Source organism: Siniperca chuatsi, linkage group LG9 (assembly GCF_020085105.1).
Source record: "Siniperca chuatsi isolate FFG_IHB_CAS linkage group LG9, ASM2008510v1, whole genome shotgun sequence".
Lineage (NCBI taxonomy): Eukaryota > Metazoa > Chordata > Actinopteri > Centrarchiformes > Sinipercidae > Siniperca > Siniperca chuatsi.
In genome coordinates, this window is record NC_058050.1 from 3,550,556 (window position 1) to 3,574,731 (window position 24,176).

Below are 24,176 nucleotides of genomic sequence, written 5' to 3' on the forward strand. Positions count from 1 at the left end.
TGTTTGTAGTTTACCTTGTTGATCTTGTTGTCCTTGTTTTTAGCTGTATTTATGTCTATTTCTGTGTATGTACATTAAGAGCAATGAAAAGCCAGAGTCAATTCATACCTTGCCAATAAAGCTGTTTCTGATTCTGATTCTGATAATTGATGCAAACTGGTATATGCTTGTTAAATGTTATGAATCCCTTTCATTTGAAAATCAATATAAACCAGTGGACTGCAGGATAAAACTGGACAGATGCAATGATTTTATGTCCACCCCAGATGCAAGATTATGAATTCTATATTTTGCTAACTTGTTTTTAGTTATCTGCGTTTTACAGTGATGAAGCTATGTGATACAAAATTCAAACACAGACACAACCATTACTTCATTTCGCAAGTGAGAGCGAATTCCTGCAGGGCTTTAAAACATCTCACCTTTAAGTTAACATGTAAATAACCAAAACCTAATTTCAGACAGAGTAGCAGTGTGGCTCAATTGATAGCCATCGGATGGATTGCCACGTAATTTGGTACAGACCTTGATACTCCAAAGAGGATTAAACCAAGTCGTTTTTTGGTGGATTCTTTCTCTAGTGCCACCAAAATGGTCAAACGTTCCAATTGTGTTACACTCGGCCTAGGGGAAACCGGTAAAAAGGGAACCTGGTCTATCGATGTAGGTCTGAGTCAATAAAAATGGCCACCGTACAGAGGATAAGCCCCATGCTGAGGTCTAAATTAATTATTTTTTTACTCCACTGGTGGTAGGAATCTAAGAAAAGCAATGTTGTCTTTTCATTATTCATCCAGCCAACATTTTTGTTTTCTGGCGTGTAGTAAACATTACTGCCCCAAAATGCCGCTAGTGTGACTGATCACACAAGAAATTAATACAGTATTTCTTGGGCAAACAAGAATGTCTGTCTATCTACAGCCCCCCTACAAGCCCTTAAAGGGATTAGGGTTTTTTAAGAACATGAGTTAATATGTAAAGTCACTTTTGCCACGGTAATTCAGCTAGAAAGGTTTTTTTCTCTTTTCTCTCATCTCAAGGACCTCTCGTCACCGCTCATCTCCTCGCTAAAGGGCTGGAGAGACCACCATTGTCCAGTAAAGGCCAATTCCATCTGAGTAGTAGCTAAAAGAAAAATGTAGTCTTGCTTCTTACTTGCTATTCTATTTCCAGCATATATAAACTGCAACCACAGGAATACTCAGTTTAGCAACCCTCGCTGTTAGCTGCTTGTAATTTAGGTGATCTAATCATTTAAGCCTATTCCCCTGTCACTCTGGATAACAGTGTCAGCCAAATGCCTACAACGTAAACGTAAAATGCATCTCTTGTTATAAATAAATTCTGCTCCTATCTTTGCTGTCAAACCAGAGGAGGAGCCTGAAACTAACCCAACGGCAGATGCAAAAGACCATAATGTTCTCGGTGGTGTGTGCATGCCAGTCATGGGAGTGGCTTATAAACACCACTTTAATCTGCCCCTTTGGCTTTCTGTCCAATGGGAGCAAATAGTTGTATTAAAATAGATAATGTGACAGGCCAAGCTGGGCCAGAGGATAGCACCCGCCAGACAGACCTATATAACAGATTGAGACATGCAGAGGTAATCCAGAAGGGTTTAAATCTCTGCTCATACACGTGATTATAATTTATTTTCTTGATTTTTGGGGGGGGATGGGGGGCAAAATGATGTTCTGTTCAGTGAATCCACTCTAAGCAGTGCAAGTCTCTAAACTGCACTAAGGTAAAGTGAGGGTAATTCATCGGTTAATGTTTGGCTTATCACTCTCAAATGCAATATTTTGTTTTTCATGGGGAGTCAGCAGTGAAGGATATGCAGCAGAGGAGACAGGAAATGTCAGTTTATGTCTAAAGAGATTCATTGTATTTCAGCAGGGCTACACATGGCTCTGAGAGAAAACAGACAGCCACAACAGTATTCCTCTGCACACATAATCCTTCATCTTCACTCAGAAAAAACAAAAGACAAACGTACATTTGTGTGGCAAACTGCCAGCCGTAGCTTTGTTGTCTTACAAAGGGCCAACAAGGCCACTTTTTGTCTCTGATTGAAACACAAAGTCCTCACAATGGACTCACAGCACAGAGATTAAGTGCTTTGGTTATGCAAGAAAATGTGTCCTCTCGCCAATTTCCCAACAATGGAGTCATTTCAGATGAAGATCTACTGAGAGATTGGTTTTATGATGATTGGATCCGTTTTTCCCCCCATTTGATATCATTCCAAACTGGTTTTCATGAAACAATTAAAGGCAATCCATACACACGAGGCAGGTTTGAATACAGGCATTTAATAAAGTAAATTGAAGAAAAAAAAAGTCAGTGAAAAATAGGGGAACTGGTTGAGTCATTTATGATAGCAAGATAGCAAAAAAAAAAAAAAAACCTGTCATTGCTATATGTGTGCATCATTTACATCCTTTTTTCCTGGCATAATAAAGCATTGCTTTGTGCGTAGTGCATCTATATAGTTACGTTTATACACAACAAGAGTGGCATATTTGAGTGACACTAATCCCCAGAACTAGACAAAATGAGAGAATAAACCCAGCGCACACAAACGCCCTTGACCTAAATATTTACAAGATAACAATCAGGTGAGCATTCTCTCTGTCGATGGTGAGAATGTTACTGAGGCACATATTTTGTGTGGGTAAAAAATAAAAAAGTGGTTTCTTGAATATAAAAAGAAGAAATCATAGCATCTTGTGATGGAACAAAGAGTCATCTAATGTAATTACATGATAAAATAATATGTTACAAAAGAAAGACAGTGATCGAATTTGGACCTGACAAACTTGTTTTAAGTATGAAATGGGAAAGGATACATTCCTATGTACATTATGGTATGCTATCAGTCCCTTTACACTGCTACATGATCATTTAAAGTAAGCAGTAGCCATTACAGAAAAGCACGTCTCCAATGTAGCATACCTGAAATATACTACAAAGCTCCAAAATGTCCAAGATTTAACCATAAAGTTGAGAATTAGAAATGATTTGGCTAGTCTATTCCATATATTTATTGCGAGTATCAAAAGCTTTGTAGTCACATATTAACATGTTAAAGTCTTACAGCCAATGCTGAATTGGCAGTCTTTGACATGATCCTCTGTGGGTAAGCAGAAATAGCAACTGGTGGGTCAAAAGGGCAAATGTTTACTTGGCTTGTATTGGCAAGTGAAGACATAAAACTGAGCACACTTGTACAAAATGGATGATTAAACAAGCACCTGATATGTTTTGACAATGCAGAAACCTTGATAATCGTGTCAAACTGAAATTGTCTTCATGTGTTAATCCCAAAATCTGTGAAAATTAAAACTGTTTTATAATTACATGCTACATAAAAAAGACACCTGTGCTAGGTGAGTGGTCATTTGCTTATTCAAGGTAAAAGTTGTTGAAAACAAATGCACTGCAACCACGAGACAGCTCTGCCAACAATCTGTTAACATCTTTCTATTCCAGGATCATGAGATATTCATTAGTTAGATAACACAGCAAAGTGGGTGCTGAGATGTAACTTTCCACTCTAAAATTAGAAGAGGCCTAGCACAAGTCCAACAAACTGGTTCTGATTTGTCTTCTAAAGGGGCCTTTGAATAGAGGTCTCTGTCCTTAAGTGTCCCAATGGAGGTCAATAGTGCAGAAGAACTCGCAGTCAATATGAAGACCCCTTTCACCTCTTCGTTGGCTTTAAATAAGTTTCATGGTGAACCTGCCACCATCACCTCCATCCCCTCCTCCACCACCCATTGAAGACCGAGGAACAAAGTCAATAGTTGCCGTGTGCTTGATCTGACCTTTGCTCTGGCTCCAGAAGAACATGAAGACAAAACAGATGGCCACCGAGCTGAGGAAAGACAGGAAGCCCATGGTGGTGGCGATGATCAGGGTCTTTGCGTCAAACGGGTATGGCTTGGCCATTTGAGCTGAGGAGTTGGCTGCTTGGGGATTTGAAGGCTCTGCCCAGCCCTCCTCTGAGAGGAAGGGGATGGTTCGGTTACGAGGGAGTCCTTTTACGTACAGACCAACAGTCAGGCTGTCATTGCCCGCTGGATTGCCCGCCAGGCACTGATATGTGCCACTGTCCTGAACTTGGGCAAAACGCACTTCTAGAGTACCATTGAGCAAAACTCTGATTCGTCCTGTTGGAGAAACCACATTCTTATGGGATGAGATCCAGGTGATAGATGGGAATGGATCCCCATCAGCCTTACAGGAGAAGTGAACTGTAGTGCCCTCTTCTACTCTCGCCTCCTGCGGCCTGCGGTCCATGATACGGGCAGGGCGGCAGGTAAACAGCCTCGGGAGCTCCTTCTCTGAGAAGTCTCTGAATTCACGCTGTCTCACCGCATCAGGAGACGAACAAGTGGGCTGATGTCCATCAAAGTTCAAGCGCAATCGGCGGCGGACCACCCAGAGGAGCCGGCAGTCACATGCTAGGGGATTCCCATCCAACCGCAACACCTGAAGGTTCCCTACAGAGTGGAAGACGCTCTCCTCCAAAGTAGTGAGCTGATTGGATGTCACATTAAGCATGCGAAAGTAGGCCAGTCCCCTAAAGGCACCCTGCTCTATTCGTAGCAGCCCCCCCCCTGCAAGGTGCAACTCCTGGAGTCTCAGGAGGTCTCCTAGCAGATTACCTTGGATAACAGTGATAGGGTTGTAGGACAGGTCCAGGAAGCGCAGATACACCAGGTGACGAAGTGCTGAGTAAGGAATAGCACTTAGGTTGCAGCTGCTGATGACAAGCGAGGTCAAATTAAGACCGATCAGGCTGTTGCTAGCCATAGTGTCCAGTGCTGGCCAGTTTGCAATCATGAGGCTACGCAGGCGGTGGAGTCGTCGGAAAGCATTGTTGGGCAGTGTAGAAATCGTGAGGCGTAGCATGCGGAGACGTGTCAGGCTCTGGAGCTGGGATAATGCCTCGGTAGGAACAGAGGTCAGGTTGCTGCGGTCTATGTTAAGCTCCTGCAGATTCTGCAGACCAAAGAAAGCCCGCTGGGAGATGAAGACCAAGTCATTCTCCTCGGCATCCAGCGTTTGCAGGTTCACCATTTCTTTGAAGGTATAGTCCAGGAAGACCAGAATCTCATTCTGGCTCAAATCCAGAAAGCGCAGACTGGACAGGCCAGAAAACACCCCAACCGGGATGATCTTGAGTCGGTTATTCTTAATCCGAAGCGTCCTGAGATTCTGTAGGCCCTGGAAAGCCTCCACCTCAATCATGGAGATTATATTATCACTGAGATCCAACTCTTGAAGTTGCAGGAGGCCAGAGAACTGGCGGCGCCCCACAGTCTTAATCTTATTGTGGGATAAATCCAAACGCCTGGCATCGCTGGAAAATCCCTCTGGCACTGAGTTCAAATGTTTGCCAGAGCAGATCACTTCTTTAGCCTCAGGTCGACACACACAGCGTGGAGGACAACCTCCTGCAGATACACCCAGTCCAAACTGGAGCAGGATGCTCCACGCCCCCCACTGGACGACTGACTCCACAAACATCTTACCCCCAGCCTGAGAAGAGACACAGACATAAATACATTAGCTTTGATGCTTTTGACAGTTAATGCTGAATTTTATTAAGAAATACAGTGTTAAATCCCAACCAAGATATGTTTGTATTGGATTTAGTTTCCCAATTTGGTTTAAACTTGTGTCAAGACATACCGTTTCAGTCTCGGAGTGCAGATTTTCATAACCAGTGGCAGTCAAGTTGGAATCAGACTTGAGTTAAGTCCTCTGTAGAGATGTGGTTCCGTCAATAACATGCCCTTTAGAGTGGCCTGGACAGAACAAAGAGACAGAAAAACAAGTCTTAACAAAATGAAAGAAACAATGTTTTTAAGGCAAAGTTTAACTTAATGTCCAAAACACTTGAATTGGTGGATTTAAACAACTGTTCCCCTTCAGTTTAAATTCATCTAACCCCACCACCACAGTGAATGAGGAAATGTGCCATTGGTCTATTGGTGTAGTGTTATGTCCATAAGCTTCAATGTATGACAAATAGAAATAAGAAAAATGTAAAAGAACTGAAATAAGAAAAACTCTGTCCATGTCATCAGCTTGGTGCTCCAACTTGTATGTTTTCCTGCTAATACCAGGAATACCAGGACAAACCAGATGAATGAAAAACCAGCTACAAACACAACTTTCTGAGCAGGCTGCCCTGCCCTGGCTTTAAATGGTTCATTTTGTACCAGCTCTTCTCATGGAGAAGAATACCAGGGTACCAAAGTGGATCTTAAATGAAGGGAAGACAAACTGTTTTTATTAGTTTCTTGCATTTTAAGCTTGCTATTTGTTGAGTCAGGTTTATAGCAGTGGATGCCATATTAGACTCATCCACCCCAAAAGTCCTCAGATGTGTGATGAAGACCAGGACAACAACATGGTGACACTGTTTCTACTGCTGACAGTGTCCCATAATTAATTTCTGGTGCTCCCTTGGTACATATTTTTATACTTGTCATTTGATATGATGTCAATCACAACAAAAAGTCCACATTTTGGAGAGTGTGCCCAGTGTAAAGCAGATGTCGCAGCTGATAAGACCGGCCTACATCTCTGTACCGCAGACAACAAAATCCCTACTTAACTGATTATCAAAGAATACGTGTCACTTATTACTCAGGACATTTTATCCTCCCAAAGACTGGAAAAGTACCATTAACAGTACTTAACACCCGTGGAAGTGTCCACATACGATCTGCCCTAAAAAAAAAAAATTAAGTATTAGTGTGCCCAGCCTAATACGCAACGTCTCTGACAGAGCAGATGAGGCCTAAGTGGGATGACAGCTTTGCCCCCTGGGCCAGGCATCTGAATTCAGGCACACATACTGGAGCCTGAGCCAGCAACAGGGTGAAGGCAATATAGATTTTCTGAATAAAATTAGTTTATATACCAAATAATCAAGTACAACATTTAAAAACAATAAAGAGTATCTCAAAATGTAGTTAAATCAGGGTAAAGATAGCAGGTAACTCTGTCTACCCTTTATATATATAATACCTATTGCATGTAGGCCTATGTTTGCCCTGAAAGAGAGATCCCTACTCTGTCTCATCTTCCTAAGGTTTGCTGTTTAAGTATATATTTGTGGAGTTTTTTTTTTTTATCCGAATCAAAAGTCTATGGTTGGAGTGTGCTGTAAAGATTGTAAAGCCCTTTAAGAGAAATGTGTGATTTTGGGCTGATTACTTGACTTCACTTGTAACTTAATGTAAGTCATAACTGTTGTGTTTTTTTGTTCTTTAATTATTTCATCATTATTTGTATTTTGTACTGTACATAGTGTTTTAGAATAATGACTCTGTATACAGAAACAACTCCTTAAGTTCAACCAAATCTATATAAGATTTTGTTTTAGGATAGTTTCCAAAAATTCCAAAAGAATCAATACGTTTTGATTAATGACATACATTTTTCTTTAGATATATAGTATTTAGAGTGAAATACTTAATCACAATTCAGGTTTAGAGAACATGAAAACATAGTTGCCAAAATGAATCAATACTGGTATATCTCAAGTAGAAAAATGTGCTCAAAACCAGATCAAATCCTAAATCACGAAAGTCAAGAGACGGATCAAAACCGACAATTTAGAACAAACAATAATGTCATTGATAACAACACTGAGTAAAGAGTAAAAGTAACCTGCACACTGTTGAAAGGAAAGGGAGTCCAAAAAGTGGCCCACTGATGTGAAATGTGGAACGGTGAAATATTACATACTTACATTATTCTGCCAGTGTCTAGTCTTGCCAGTTGAATAAACAGGTGCTGGGAAAGTATGTGATGTAAATTATGTATTTCACTCTCCAACAACCACCGCTGAGACCTGCTACGGTTCATGCAACAAAGGAAACTAACCTTAAAAGATCAACTCTAATTCTTAACACAGCACCTACAATGTGCCACAACTGCACAGAAAACTCAAAGCCCAAAACATAAACTGCACTCAAATAGAGCAAAGTTATATTTCATAACAAGCAGAGATATTATATATAATACTTCAAAAATACAGCTAAGACTATGCCGATACTTTAGCATGAAATGCCAGACTGAGTCTAACCTGCAGCAGCTGCAGCTTCTCGCTCTCCACCATCAGACAGTTTCCAGTGAGTGGACTCGCCCTCGCTGCAGCCTCTCCTCTGAGCGGCAGAGTTGTCGACAGTCCCAGAGCTGCACAGTCTCTGTCTCATCCCTGCGCTTCATGCAAACAGCTCTTATACTGGTTGGCTGGGAGCGCTGACTCCCAACCCAACACTTGTGCTCTTAGACTCCCAGGACTCCTGTTAGACTGATATATCACAGTGCAGACACACCAGATACCGATACTGGCTTTTTATTAAATGTTGGACTTCAGCCAGCTACGATTGATCAGGAGGAAGTTCTCTTGACTCCAGCTATAGTAAAACTATCTGTAAAAAAACGATATTAAGTTTTAACGTTCATTTATTTATTTTTTATTAGTTTTTGCAAGGTAATTCTTGATTTAAAGGTCTGATGTAGTTTGGCCTTTAAACATTGAGTTTTTCTAACACGATATGTTGACAGTGCCTTAAAGAACAATATGATTTATTTTTAAAAATGTATTTATCTGTGATCGTGAATTAAGTTTTATTGTCCCATGATTGTCTTTCAGACACTTTTCAGGCTCTCTCTTCCTTGGATGCAAACATTCAAACGTAAACAAACTGATTATCGGCAACAAATATTGGCTTTTAGCCATCAAGAACTCATATCAGTTTAAAGCGCAATGAGATAACTTCTGTTATGAATTGGCGCTATATAAATAAAATTGAACTGTGTGTAATATATGGGAGGGCTGGCTCACAATTTAAATGTGAGCCAGCACCCCCCCCCCACCAGCCACCTTGTGAAAGACAGAGACTGGCAGGTGTTTGATTTCTCAGGCAGGTGGGCTGTCAGTTTCTGAACCCTCCCAGCCAATCAGGATCGTTCCTCCTCTGTATCTCTGCACACATCATAAAGCTACAGTCCAGCCAAAGGTCACGACCCCAGAGTCACGGCCAAGACTGATCCGTCCGTCAAATTAGAAAGTGAGGGAATAAATGCATTTGGAATCTATTTCTCACCCTGCATGGAGCGTAGTCACATGAGTGTTGTGTTACAGTGTTAATTACACTAACTATTTTCTATTACGCACAGCCACTGGTTATTTCTGTTAATGATGCCATTTCAAATTCAAGCTGACACTTAAAGAGCTGTTGTTGCCGTGGTCGAAAACTCTGAAACAGAGAACTCAAAACAACTCAAACTTGTGTTACCCTCAGGAATAATTCAGAACTGTTTTATGCCAAATGAACAGGAATCTATTTTCATAACCATAATGTTTTTAGGAATTAGACAGTATACTCCTACCCCAAATCCCTCTATTCAGAGCCTTGTTTCTGTAGTTTCCAACTTTGAGTCATGCTCATAAATGTTGAATAACCCTGTAAATTACAGGCTGGAAATAAGTCCAAAGTTAGACCGAAATAAGCCCAGAATGTCTCAGAAATTACCAGCAGAATTATGGTGGCCTTTAATTACTACTAATTGCTGAGATATTTTCTGTATAATTTCATAATGCCTGGCTGATAATTGATTTGCTAGAATTGGAGAATTAGATATTAGCTTTTCTTAAAAAAGACATTGAATTGTCATGATTATCTTTGTGTTTTATAATTTGCATGATTCACTATATGACAGTCGTGTATTAATTTGAGGATTTTTTTTTCAATCTTTAACTAGGTATTATGAAACTGCACAATTACTGTAACATTTTAGCTATTAGCAGTAGTCACACTCGTTTATCCTCCTGCTCGTCATTTCGCTGTTTCGTCAAGTTTGTTGATTATTTCTCTTTAATTTCGTTTAATAATAATGTTGTTTGGTTGGCCATCTGTAAATATAGTGCTGATTGTGACGTTGTTGTTATATTGGTTTGAGGAAAAGCTTTTTGCAGTTTTCATTATGAAATTACACAATTACTGTAACAGCTTTTGGTAATGAAACTCAACTTCCTGCTTTTTCTACATCTTGCAGTCATTTCTGAGAAGTCCATTGATCATTTCTGTTTAATTCAGTTTAATAATAATTTTTGTGTGGTTACTGAGGGAAGTCTGGCCATCCAGTTGTTTCTTGGATTTGCTTGCATAGCCTGGCCAGATAGAGCCTGGCTGACCAACATGAAGCTGCCATTTGATGTCCCTGCAAAAACCTTTTTGCATAGCTCAAAAACATCCACTCTCCTAAAGCCAAGCGGGAGCCAGCTCTTACCTAATAAACCCTCACAATGCCAAAATGCAAACAATATCAAAGCCAATCAAATGTAACCTCTCTTCAGACAGTCCTTTGGCAGAGTCCAGCCATCTTTTGGGTAAACTCCCGCTATTCCTTAATTCTTTGAAATAATTCAACTTCTCTGGCTGTGCTCTGTTTGCCCTCTCTCCTCTGTCATCAGACAAAACTCATCAAGTCTCTTAGCTGGGTCCCTTATCGCCTTACATCAATCTGTGGACAGTTGCCACCCCGTGTTAAAATTAGGACTTTCTTCACCGACTGCACACAGCTGCAGATTTAGTTACAGCTCTCCACAGTTGCTTTATGTTTCCCTGATGGTTATGATTATGAAAGGATTATGTTAATCAAATTACTAGTGAAATTCAAAAAACAATGACAAAAATTATTAATTTAACGTCATTAATGTTTTTTGGTGTGGAGGGGTAGTGAGGGATAACATGTATGGTGTTTGTTTGCTGATTATGATGCTCACCAGAAATGCTCAATTCAACAGCTCACCTCTGATGGAACATTTTTAGTGTTCATCTAATTCACCAAACTGCCAACATGAGCATTTCTGCAGGATCATATTCAACAAAGTGCTATAGAGAACAGCGACGCATATCATTATCTTGCTGTAACAAGGCCAGAAGCAAAGAAGAGGCAATGATTCTCAATTGACTTGAACTCTCCTTCTCGCCTGCACTATGGCTTCATTAGCTTTGCAAAGGAACTCTCTCTCTCTCTCTCTCTGAGCTCGGGTCTTTTAAGTATTACCTTATCTACCATTCCTCGACACTCAATCTCTGCCTGTGACTTGGGGACCTGCAGCAAAATGAGAAAAACTTTGAAAGACAGCATGCAATTGCGGAGATGAAGAATTTAGGTGAAAACTTCCATTGCAACATGTGCATGAAACAGGAACATGACCTCACATGGGCCACAGGGTGACAGTCTTTGTTTCCTTCTGAGTTCGGAAGCCCAGAGCATGAATCCCTGTGCCAAGCAGCCCATCTGACGGAGAATGCAGTCTGAGCCTGGCTGGGTTTTCTGACACTTGTCAAAGAGCTATTTTTAGCTTGTCACAGTGAGAAAGACAAGAGCCTGGCTCAAATCCCCAATTAAAGCGGCTGGAACAGAACAACAGCGCAGGGATCACAGAGCGTGAGCTTGTGTCTTTGCACTTTTGTGTGTTTTCTGTGTGAGCATGTGTGCTTGAATTGTTAAAAGTGTGTTTGAATGTGTGGTGGTGGTGGAGTTGGTGTGTGTGTGTGTGTGTGTGTTTTTTTTATGGGCTTCTGGCACCTGCTGCAGTGTGACGGCCCCTGAGACTTCCTGCATGCAAGCAGCAAATATTAAAAGGTTTGCTGGCAGAACAGCTGTCGGGTGCATAGCAGGAAAACAAAAGTCCCCTGGTCTTTCCCCTTTGGGTTTGTTGGGGAAAGAGCTTGTAAACAAGATCATGTTGGGAGCCTCATCTATGTTTAACAAAATGTTTGAAATGCAAGGGAAATAATGAAGAAACCTTTCCCACTACAAGAGGAGTCTGTGACAGATATAAAAGTAGAAACAGTAAGATGTTTAATATTGAAACATGGTGGACAGTAACAACCCAGGCTCATATCACCACATCTAGATCCATCAAATTGCCACATGCTTACTCTTACCTTAATTATTAGCTATACTTGGTGAATGGCACAATGGTGGACAGGTGAAAATTGAGCATCTATTGTTATCACATAATCCAGTTTGAGCTGAAGCAATGTCATGTTCACATAATTAATGTCTACATTACATAATATTTGCACTCATTGCAGAACATTTTACGGACTGTGTGGACGTCAAGCAAGCCACCAAGGAAGGGTGTGTTTGCCTGGTTGCATAGTTGATATTGGCATGTGGGGGGAAAGATAAAGAAAAGTGTGTGTCAGTGTGGCTGCAAGCTTGTGTCTGTGACAAATAGGATTATATAAATTTTTTGCCTCTGTGCCTACACATTGAAAAATATTTATTTAATCTGAATGTTATGGATTGTACTGGGTTTTATGTAGCCTATTTTGTAATGGTAAACTTTTTACTCAAGAACAAACTGCCTGATGACATGAGATCTGTCACGACAGTATCCACATTCAGAAGTGACCTGAAAACATTTCTATTTTCTCTGGCTTATGATTAGTGTGTGCCTGTGTATATCTATGTTTGTGGATTGTGTGTGGGAGGTAGACGCAAGGTATTTTATTTAAGGAAATTTATTTTGGAGTGTGGTTTTTCTTTTTTCTTTTGTTGCTATTACCTGTTTTATGCATTTTAATTTCACTCGCATTGATTTTACCTGTAATGTGCTATATAAATAAAATAGTCTCGCCTTGTTATTAATCAGTATTTCTCTTTTTGTTTTCTCTAATTGTCTGTTCTGTTCATTTGGTAACCCAGATGTATTTACATGAAATGCCTATGTAAAACTGTAAAGGGACAGATGCATTAAGTATGGCTGTGTTTGAGTATTTACACCTATGTAATGTGTGGTGGAAGTGGGTCACAGTGATTCACTCACATCGGTCTTGTTCCAGACTGCATGTTGGGTAAAGCACTCTGTTGTAATTCCTCATTCTGACGAGGAGAGAGTTAAGACTCTGTACGACGTCATGCAAAGTGCGCCGTCTGCAATATTAATAATAGCACAAATAAATGAGGGAAGGGAATTAGTCTCAGTGCAGCGCCTATGCGATGTGACAAATTAGGTCGTCTCAGCTAACAGCAATGATGTGTCGGATCCATCGACGTACATCAGAGGGATGAGGGGAGGTCACGCATTAAAGAGAAGCTAACTGATGGGAGACAGAGGGCTCCTAACCTGGAAATCATCAGGGCAACATACGTACTGACTGTAGACTTCAACTGCAATCAACTCCTCCTAAAATGTGGAGCAGGGGACTGTTGCTGTTTCACTGGTTGTTGAGAGATATAACGTGGCCTCATGTTTCTATTATAGAAGGACTCTTTGACAAAAACTGAAAGTCCCTTATTCCAGTGGGAGAAGAACTACTCTGATCCTAGTCTAAAAGTAGTAGGTAAGTGGTAAAAGTATACTAAGTACAGATACATAGTATAAGGGTAGAGTTCATTTTTCAGATCATTGAAAGAAACAAAGAAGAAAGCGATCAGGAAAAAAGGGAGAAAGAGGAGGGAAAAGCAAGAAGGTGAAAAAGGACATAAAGAAAGCAATATGGAGAAAACGTAGGAACAATCACAATATGGTGGAAAAAGGACGGGAAGAATGCAAAAGGGAGAAAAGGAGAGAAAGAAAGCAATAATGAGAAAATAGAAGGGGGAAGCAATAAGGGGAAAATGTTAGGAAAAAACAAGAAGAAAAGGGAGTGAAAGAAAGCAACAGGAAGAAAAAGGAGGGGACAAAAGCAATAAGAAGAGAGGGAACAAGAGCATTAAGGATAAAAAAAGTGGGAAAACAAAAAATAAGGAGAAAAAGGAAGATGTAATGTAGAGAAAGTACAAAGTATTAAAAATGTTTTTGTGACAGAGGTTCTTGAACAAAGGTGCAAAGTACAGTAAGTCAGTACTCAAGTGTCTCCAAATTGAATGAAAATTACTTTTTCTTCCAAAAACTAAAAGTTGTGTCAAAGAAAGCTATATAGGGACTTTTCATGGCTCTACAAGTTTTCATTTCTGCAGGTTAAGAGGAAATGAGGTAAGCTTGAGAACAAAAGAGGAAAGAAATCACTATTGGAATTTTTTTGCTATTTCACAGAAAAGCGATCAACTGCAGGTGTGCAGGTGGAGCTTTTCCTCTTTGGCACACTTACCGGCCTGCATGCTAATCTGACGTGGCCGATCCACAATCCAACCTGGTTTCCAACTGAGGCTGAGCCAGACAGAGTGGCGCAAAGGCAAAAAAGGGTGCCAGTGTTGTACATGTGTAGGAGGATTGGATGCTTCCTGTAACTGGCAAGTCACAGACTTGATTCCCCACAGCCACTGACGTAGATAGATCATCTATGCTGTCCTAAATTGAAACTGTTTTTATAGAGAAGTTTGTCATTTTTTATGTGACAACAAAGTAACTTCAAATTTAAATATCCAGAAGTGCTACACCAAAGGGGGGGAGTCCCAGACATTGTATCCCCTTTGGTGACACAGCCTGACAGTGACATGTTGATGTCCCCCACCACTCAGGAGAACAGAGGAGGCCTCTTGCATGAAATATCTTCAACAATATAACAGCTAAACTAGTTGCCTTGCCTACCTTGGTGACTCTTCGTACACTTAACACACGTGCAAACTTACATGGCTGTTCTAAATAAATATGTGATAAACTGCAGTTAACCATAGTAATGGTATTTTGCTTCATGCTACATTACCAGTTAAAGGTGGAGTATGAGATTCTGGAGAAATACCAATACTACAAATACCATGACAAATACCATGATACAGAGCGAACAACGATACAGCAAGTAATATAACTAACGTTTGCTAGGATGTGGGTTAGCTTAGCTAGGTTGTGGGTTAGCAAACTGTTACTACAGCCAGAGAGGACGAGACGATTTCCCAGAGCAGCACACCAGCTCTAGACAGCGATACTCACAACTCTCCTGCTTCTATAGCTAACATCACAACAACAGCATATCTTGGCAAACTAGAAAGTAAGCTGAAAGTCCGTGGGCAAGTCATTTAACATTACCTGACACACAAATCATGGCTGGAATAGTGTTGTGTTGCTTGGTCCAAGCAACTTTGTTTCCCATTTACAGAGCCAGGGCTGTGTACAAACAGCGCACACACTGAACAGACAGCTAGCGGACGGTGAGGAGATATTCACTGAATTTGACAAAAAGATGTGTATTGGATTAGAATTCAGTGGTGAGATTTCTTTTTTGAAATTGCATTTAGGTTCAGGTTTTTCCCCTTTTCTATCAAATTGAGGTACCACAATTCTGCTGTTGTTGTTGGTTTGGACAAGGAAGAAGAAGAACAACAACAACTTCCAATTTCGACAATGTTATAGAAGTGCAATGCTAAATCAGTGGAATATTCCTTTAACGGGCTTTCTGATCTGTACAGCATACGACACTGTCCTTAGACCTTCAGTTTGGATGGGAAAAAACTCTTTAAGAGGTTTTGTGGTGGTATCACACTACTTCTGCCTTTGCTACTGAGAGAGGACAATCTCACGATTGCAAGAGGTCACTTGTCAAGAACGCTTGAACGCCGATCATTTCAAGCATTTGAACAAATTACCTGTGCTGTCATTGTTTCTGGTGATAATAGTCTTGGAGTTTTGTCCTTTCACAGGGAGAGCGTGATGCATGTGGAGGGAAATGCAACTGTACAAACACTTCGACCAGCCAGCAGCAGGCAAGAAAGATCCTTTGACCTGATAATTTGACTGCTTCTCCTTATCCTCTATATGCCACCTTAATGTATGACCGTGACATCATCATATCAATTACTTTTAGTTATTCTTTTGATAATTTTTTGGGCCCCTGTGAAGGATCGGCCACCTCTCCAGGGACCCTGCCTCTTGCCCATCGCATGCTAAATAGGCTCTAGCCCCCACAACCTTGGCTAAATGGGCATAGAAAATGGACTTTTGGAAATATTGAACATACAGCCAGTTAATGGTGGCTTTTAAATTTGATGTTCTCCTCTGCTGGACAGGAATTAGTGTTTCCAATAGCAGCAAGAGTAGTTTGTCTGGAATTAATAGAAGAAGAAATGGGTAGGTTGTTAAGGAGTTTAGGGTGCTTGAGAAGAATTAGTTCATATTTTGTGTCATCCAACCACATCTAAAGGCTAAAGTGTTAGCCTCCTAGCTGCATCACACTTCTTCCCTGATCTCTCTCTCTTCAAAAATGCTGTGTCATTTGCATGGCTTAGTAGTCTCGATGCAATTAATCGTATGAATGAATATAAGGCATTCATGGTGTTGCACTTGGTTGTACACACAAACAGTGAGGGAAATAGTCCTGTGAAGAATGGCAAGAGAGAGCTTGAGAGAGAAGTTCAAACCCTGCCTGACTTTCAAATCCCCACATACCTGGCCAATCACTGCGTGAAATGGGTGTAATTGTCAGGTTGACAGTTTTGGTAACCAAACCTACATGGCTCTGTGTGAAAAAGTGATTGCCCCCTAAACCTAATAACTGGTTGGGCCACCCTTAGCAGCAACAACTGCAATCAAGCGTTTGCGATAACTTGCAATGAGTCTTTTACAGTGCTGTGGAGGAATTTTGGCCCACTCATCTTTGCAGAATTGTTGTAATTCAGCCACATTGGAGGGTTTTCGAGCATGAACTGTCTTTTTAAGGTCATGCCACAGCATGTCAATAGGATTCAATTCAGGACTTTGACATGGCCACTCCAAAGTCTTCATTTTGTTCTTCTTCAGCCATTCAGAGGTGGACTTGCTGGTGTGTTTTGGATCATTGTCCTGCTGCAGAACCCAAGTTCGCTTCAACTTGAGGTCACGAACAGATGGCCGGACATTCTCCTTCAGGAGTTTTTGGTAGACAGCAGAATTCATGGTTCCATTTATCACAGCAAGTTTTCCAGGTCCTGAAGCAGTAAAACAGCCCCAGACCATCACACTACCACCACCATATTTTACTGTTGGTATGATGTTCTTTTTCTGAAATGCGGTGATACTTTTATGCCAGATGTAATGGGACACACACCTTCCAAAATGTTCAGCTTTTGTCTCGTCAGTCCACAGAGTATTTTCCCAAAAGTCTTGGGGATCATCAAGATGTTTTCTGGCAAAAATGAGACAAGCTTTAATGTTCTTTTTGCTCAGCAGTGGTTTTCATCTTGGAACTCTGCCATGCAGGCCATTTTTGCCCATTCTCTTTCTTATGGTGGCGTCATGAACACTGATCTTAACTGAGGCAAGTGAGGCCTGCAGATCTTTGGATGTTGTTGTGGGGTCTTTGTGACCTCTTGGATGAGTCGTCGCTGCGCTCTTGGGGTAATTTTGGTCGGACGGCCACTCCTGGGAAGGTTCACCACTGTTCCATGTTTTCGCCATTTGTGGATAATGGCTCTCACTGTGGTTCTCTGGAGTCCCAAAGCTTTGGAAATGGCTTTATAACCTTTTCCAGACTGATAGATCTCAATTACTTTCTTTCTATTTTGTTCCTAAATTTCTTTGGATTTCGGCATGATGTCTAGCTTTTGAAGATCTTTTGGTCTACTTCACTTTGTCAGGCAGGTCCTATTTAAGTGATTTCTTGATTGAGAACAGGTGTGGCAGTAATCAGGCCTGGGTGTGGCTAGAGAAATTGAACTCAGGTGTGATAAACCACAGTTAAGTTATGTTTTAACAGGGGGGGCAATCACTATTTCACACAGAGCCATGTAGGTTTGGATTTTGTTTTCCCTTAATAATAACAACCTTCATTTAAAAACTGCATTTTGTGTTTACTTGTGTTATCTGACTAATATTTGAATTTGTTTGATGATCTGAAACATTTAAGTGTGACAAACATGCAAAAAAATAAGAAATCAGGAAGGGGGCAAACACTTTTTCACACCACTATATTTGTAATTCATAACAATAACCTTGCCTTGCGCCCCCCGGACTCAACAGACGATGGCTTGACAGATGGCCACCAAGAAGAGCACCAACTAAAGGATATCAATCCTCATCAGCTTTAAAGCCAAGGACAAATGAAAATCTATGGGAAAAGAAGGCAAAAACATCCCTAAGCTTTTCTGAGGGAAGCATACAGGACTGCCCCAAACGGGGCTACTGTTCCGCTAGCCCCTGCAGATGCCCCCAGAGTTTCCCTCTCCCTACCCAGTTCCTTCCTGCCACACCTGTCCTGTGTTCTCTCATTTAGCACCAGTGTACATATCGGCCACGTTCCTCCTCAAATTTGCCAGGTCTTCTATGTTGTTTCCTTGCCATTTTCAGCCAGGCCTGCCTGTTAGTATCGTGTCCCTGTTCTGTACAAGAACCATGACACTGAGCATATATGATATGAATATTAAAAACAGATTTGAACTTAAGCTGATGATCAGATCTGTTATGTTTTGTTCGTGCCGTGACTCATATTCTTTACTATAGATATTATAGATCTATCTAACGCTTCAGGTGGATAGTTCTGCAGATACAACTACTGATATTTGATGCTACTGAAAACAGAGACAGGCTGGAATGTGGTTCAGTTCTACTTAATTCTTTCAAACCTGATTGTGCAGATGTATGTGCATATGAGACAGGAAGTCCATACAATGAAAACAGATAAATATAATCAGACTGTAAAGGACACACGCATCTTGGAAAAGGAAACATGACATGAAAGAAAACATGCATCATGAAAGAAACCCTCTAATATAAAGATGCTTTTTTGAAGGCCAAACAACACAAGGCTGCTGCTGACACAAGCCCCAGGCCAGTGGCATTCAACTCTTCATTCATGCCCTGACTACATTTGTCCTGTGGCTGTGAACATCTGATCTCTCTATTCATCTAAAGACTTAAAATGACTGTGTGGCCTAAATAGTGCTTATATGTACAGTGGGTTCAAAAGTGCTGTGCACCACATATTCTGGCCTAGAGATATGTTTTCATGTGCAAACCCTCCAAAAGCAGGTCTGGTTGAGATTCAGATGAAAAGACAACCAAACCAACTCAGGAAAGACTTGATGTGAAAACTAAGACATTTATTCTTTGCAAAAACAAGAGAAGTGCTGAACATAACTGCAGCGTTAATCTCATGGCTGTTAAGACTGAAAACGTGGTGGGTTGATGTGCGGATGCATTGTTCCGGGCTCAGATACATCTTCTCCCAGACAGCTCGCCAACATCTTTGGCTAAGCCTGGAATTAAGGCGCTGCAGTTGGAAAGAAATCAAAGCTGCAGTGACATAGTGTGCAAGCAGCATTTCGATATTTTTACGTTTGCTAATCTGGAATACATTTAAACATGAAGAATTATTCAAAAAATATGAAGTATGTTCGCAGCTTTTCAAGGCAGGCTGACCCATCACACTCATTAAATGGTGGGGAAACGCAGGGACACATTATTGACTTTAAACATAAAGTTTACTTGAAAAAATAAATGGAAAAATAAAATAGACAAAGATTTCTTGATTTCATGTCAGGTCTCCCAGACTAGCCTGATATATCTGTGTTCAGGGAGATACTTGTATAGTGTTGGTAGTAGATAATACATTGGTGGTAGACACTGGATATTCAATGAAGGCTAATATAATCTCAGAGCCTGATTCACTTTAATTCTTTGGTGCTTTGTATGAAAATTAATAGCTGTTACATGTTGGTAAGGCTGTTTATTTTTTAAGATTTCCACCTACCTTATTTTCTTTGTTTTAAAGGGGTAAATGGGTTTCTGTTCCCACCCCTAAAAAATGTCATCGTAGTAAGACATTAGTTGTGGTATCATAGAAAAGGTTTCAGTCGTAGTCATCTGGACACTGTTTTCAGAATCAAGACGTTTCGGCTCCCATCCGGAAGTCATTCTCAATTGATTCACAATTGAGAATGACTTCGGATGGGAGCCGAAACTGCCGACTGAAACCTTTTCTACGATAGAACACTCCTGGACGAATGAGGGACTACACCGTCTTATTAGTTGTGGTAATTGTAGGAAAACAAAAGAGCTCCCAAATTAAAAAATAAATATTGGGCTTGAGAGTTCATTCTTGAAAATAGCAGTTTAAAAAAAATTCTCAACACATGGTGTTTCTGAAACTTCCATCCACATATTGTGGCCTTCCTCAGGAACTGAGGAGTCCTGACAATTCCTGACAACGAAACCATCCACTGAGGAAGGCTACATGATGAGACTGAAAGCTTTGATAACACCAAGTACAGTAAGTGGAGCTTGTGATTGGAATTTTTTGCCAAAAAAAACCCTCATATTGCAAAATTTTCATGCTACAAAATATCATGTGAAACAGAAATATTGATCTCAAAACCTTTTGGGTCTTCTGAACTCAACCAGGGAGGCCTTTCAATGAATCAAACTAAGTGAAACCATGACCAAAGCTTTTCTCATTATGCCCCAAATCATTTGGCTTAATTTAACCCACAAACCTAACAAAAACTTAAATCTCCTAATTTCTTCTGAGCTCACTCTTATTGTTTAATAACTTACAGGGCTGGGAGGAAATGTTTTAGATTTGGGAGCACTATTGGATGCAAAAAGAAACTCAGGGAGTACACATCTAAAAATCCAGGTGTCGTGGTAATGTTATAATATTTGAAAAAGTATAAAATATTTTGCTTTTTGTAGGGAAAAAAAAGCCACACTGCCAGAACAATGTAGATCATTGTAACTGCAAACTGCTACATTAGTGTGAGCCAGAATGCACTGCATAGACACAAAGAACTTCAATGCCTGGGCCCATATTTCTACCACTGAGGCCATGAAGGCAAAGCAAAGAAACTAGTTAGACTCGTCGTCTTTGCCTGAGGCAATCAATTGAGGTCTGGAGCAGCTGCCCAATATAACAGTCCAGATAAATCATTCCCTAACAAGGAGACTGACATACTTCCTGTGCATAAAATGCCCTCTGATTAAATTGCCCATTTGGCAGAATCCCAAGCGTCAAATCCTTGGTTCTCCCTTGATGGTGATCTTCTCCTCCTGAGCCACATTGCAACCGATGTGATGTGTGTCCTCATTATGACAGTAGGAGAGGACAGAGAGTTTGCTGCTGGTCTGAGTTCACCTCTGCACCCTCACTAAAATGCTGATTCTGGCTCATATCAGTTTGCAGGTGAGATGATAATCAAATCTAACATGAGAAGTTTGGAAGCGATAAAGTTTTTGACAAACAGAGGTTTGATTAGAGTCACTGTGAGAGTGAAACATCTTGATTTAAAAAGAAACACACACAGCCTCACGCTGTCCCAGGGGGAAATGAGGCTGCAGTTACTGATGTCTGTAATCCTGCTGAAATGCAGTTAAAACACAGTCTGCTGTGGCCCTTTTTAGGTTTATGGAACAAACTATCCTGAGGATTACTGTTCACATGGACAGAGTGTAAGTCCACAAAAAACAACAACAAAAAGACAGATTCACAAACAGCAAAGCAACTCGGCTGAATAGTAAAGTGGTAATGACACATTTTTCTAGGTTTATAGAAAAGAGAATATAATACAAATATGAATGGGTCAGTATTCAAACTCAGACACAATCTAAGTTACTAATAGTATAGCAGTGTTGTGGGCATTTTTATAATTGGATTTTTCATTGCAGAGACTTGGTTTGGACTATAACGACATTAGAAAATAAAAAAGTCCCCATGCTTAAACGTCAAAATAGGTCGTAACTGTCGACCTTTTCCAGAGGGAAACAAAACCATCAAAACAACAAGAATAACAAAACCAGCCAACAACAAATTATCAGGAGACTTTGCTTCAGATATGACAGATTACAGATGAATCACTAGATTCAAGTTTTCGTTTGTTAGTGCCACCTTCAATCTGATTTGAGTGAAAATTCTGCGCAATCTGCGCAAATCCAACCACAGAACGCAGTGGCAGCACCAAAAGGAACATTTGAGAATAATTATAGTGATTCCGTAACAATGAACGAGGTACAATGAATAGCATAAAGTCAGTATTGAGTCGCTATTAGGTACCTAGACACAGTACAAATCTCTTCTATATTATAGAAATCAGAGTAAAGGAGAGGTCAACATCCCATCAAGACCTAACTCTAAACTCCATTCATGCTATAAATAACTACGGGGTTTTATAGAAATGATGCTGGGATGTTTTAGCTGTTTTCAGATTCAACAACAAGTAAAAGTGATGGAAACCTGGAAGTAGTTTGGGGGATGGGGGTGTTAGAAAAAAGAATAAGAAATCGTGAAATACAGAGTAAACTCACCAGCTGAAGCTTTCAGTGAAGGAAACATCGCAACAAAGCTTCCACCTCTTTAACGCTCATCGTCCGCCTCCAACTGAAAAACGTGTTCATCTCCTTTCAGGACAGTTTCCCTCTTCCTCTTCTTCTTCTTCCTCTTCTGTCTACATTCAGCCAGACTTTTCCAACATCTGTCACAGCAGAGTCGGTCAATTTACTTCGCCCTCCTTCTTCATTAATTTCCCTTTCCGACTGCTGAATACCTCGGGGAGTTTTAGGATAATTGCGCTACTAAAATAATTTAGGTCGACTGTGTCTGTGTCTGTCTTGTTGTGTGTGGTGATGCTGTGGAGAAGCTGCTGCACTCTGACCGCGGTTCTGCTGATGCTGCGCCCTCCGCATCTCCATCCCTCCGCTCAGCTGGAACACAAGTCCCACAGATTTAAGGCTGGATCCGCGCCATGCGTCGGAGCCGTAATGCCTTAAAATCCCCTTGTAACGAGTAGTGTAACGAATAATGGCTCTATTACAGTTTTAACCAACACAAATGATGTCGTTACTTTTGTTACCAGAACTCCCTTTTCGCTATAAATGTTTAAGAAAGATAAATCCCATCATCCTGTTCGCATCAACAAATGTCCACTACTTGTGTGTATCAAGTAAGTGCATGACAGTAAGAGGACGTATGTGCTTTTCGAGACTAGTTTTGGAAGTAAAATATCAAATGTATGTAATATATCACCACTTTCAGTGAGTAATGACTGAAGTTTTGACGAGCAGTATAAGAGGCTACATTCAATCAAATAGCCTGCTGTACTTTTGCAGTTTGCATGATTTATTTCAATTTACTGTATTACATTCCAAATGGGAAAACTGGAAACTGGAAAAAAAACAAACACTTTTTTTGATTCCGCTGCACTTTTCTGGTCATTGAAGTGACTTTACTTTGCAAAGTATAAGGGTTTGTATATGGCTATAGGATTGATGTAATGCTTAATAAAAGTCACCTAGCTGACAGAACTGGCAGCTGTTTGACCAAAAAGACAAAAAACACAACAACAACCCAGAAAAAAAGTGATATTCCTGTAATTTCAAAGAGCAGTAAAGAAATGTTACAGTTTAGTTTAAGGGTTCCAAGATCTGTAGCCCAAAATTCTTTACTGTAAAGGAAGGAACACTAAAGCTTTCTACAAACAAGGAATTTGCTTTGGTATTTTGCTGCATAACAATAAACATAGTAAGAGAAAATAAAAATATTAAAAAACAAGTACTACAAAAGTATAAATAGAAAATAGAAAACTTGACAATAAAAATATGAAAAAGATATTATAAGTAAGCATGTACAATATATCTGTTTTTAGAATTAAAGAGCTGTATAGTCTGTGCAGGAATGTGCTAAATATTGATCAAGGAATGTGCAAAAATTCACAGTATGAAGTACAAGGAATATGTGCAAAGTACAGAGATAATAGTCCAAAAGATGTGCGTTAATGTATGGCATTGAGACAGATGTGGAGACTGTACGTTAATGTAACGTGTAGGGTCTATGGGGGATCAGAGTACGTTTCAGTGAGGGTCTTGTTGATGAGGCCAGCTGCAGATGGGAAGAAACCAATCACCTTCTCAGCAGTGCAAATAACATGCTGCAGTCTGCCCTTGTCTTTGGCAGTGGCAGCAGAGTACCAGATAGTGATGGAGGAGGTGAGGATGGACTCAATGATGGTGGTGTAGAAGTGCACCGTCAATGAACTTGGCAGGTTGAATTTCTTCAGCTGCTGCAGGAAGTACATCCTCTACTGGGCTTTCTTGGTGACGGAGCTGATGTTCAGCTCCTGCTTGAGGTCCTGGGTGATGATGGTGCCCAGGAAGCGGAAGGACTCCACAGTGTCGACTGGGGAGTCACACAGGGTGATGGGGGCCAGTGGGGCTGGGTTGTTCCTGAAATCCACAACCATCTTCACTGTCTTGAGAGCGCTGTGGTCCAAGTTGTTCGGACTGC

General features: G+C 40.6%; 1 protein-coding gene across 3 annotated transcripts; it reads right to left on the reverse strand.

Moving 5' to 3' along the window:
• Positions 1-2,292: 2,292 nt before the first annotated feature.
• On the reverse strand, positions 2,293-22,603 carry lingo4b (leucine rich repeat and Ig domain containing 4b). Of its 3 annotated transcripts, XM_044209510.1 has the most exons (4): positions 22,202-22,603; positions 12,881-12,987; positions 5,701-5,816; positions 2,293-5,547 (listed from the first exon to the last, which is right to left on the reverse strand). In XM_044209510.1, exon 4 carries the CDS (start codon positions 5,533-5,535, stop codon positions 3,721-3,723), a length of 1,815 nt encoding a protein of 604 aa, XP_044065445.1. In that variant the 5' UTR covers positions 5,536-5,547; positions 5,701-5,816; positions 12,881-12,987; positions 22,202-22,603; the 3' UTR covers positions 2,293-3,720. The 3 variants fall into 3 exon arrangements, with proteins under 3 accessions (XP_044065445.1, XP_044065444.1, XP_044065443.1); XM_044209509.1 differs by lacking the exon at positions 12,881-12,987; XM_044209508.1 differs by lacking the exons at positions 12,881-12,987; positions 22,202-22,603 and adding an exon at positions 8,111-8,305.
• Between the last annotated feature and the right edge of the window lie 1,573 nt (positions 22,604-24,176).

Bases quoted from the DNA above. Each gene is read 5' to 3' on its own strand.
- lingo4b (XM_044209509.1), bottom strand. From the start codon at position 5,535: ATGTTTGTGGAGTCAGTCGTCCAGTGGGGGGCGTGGAGCATCCTGCTC.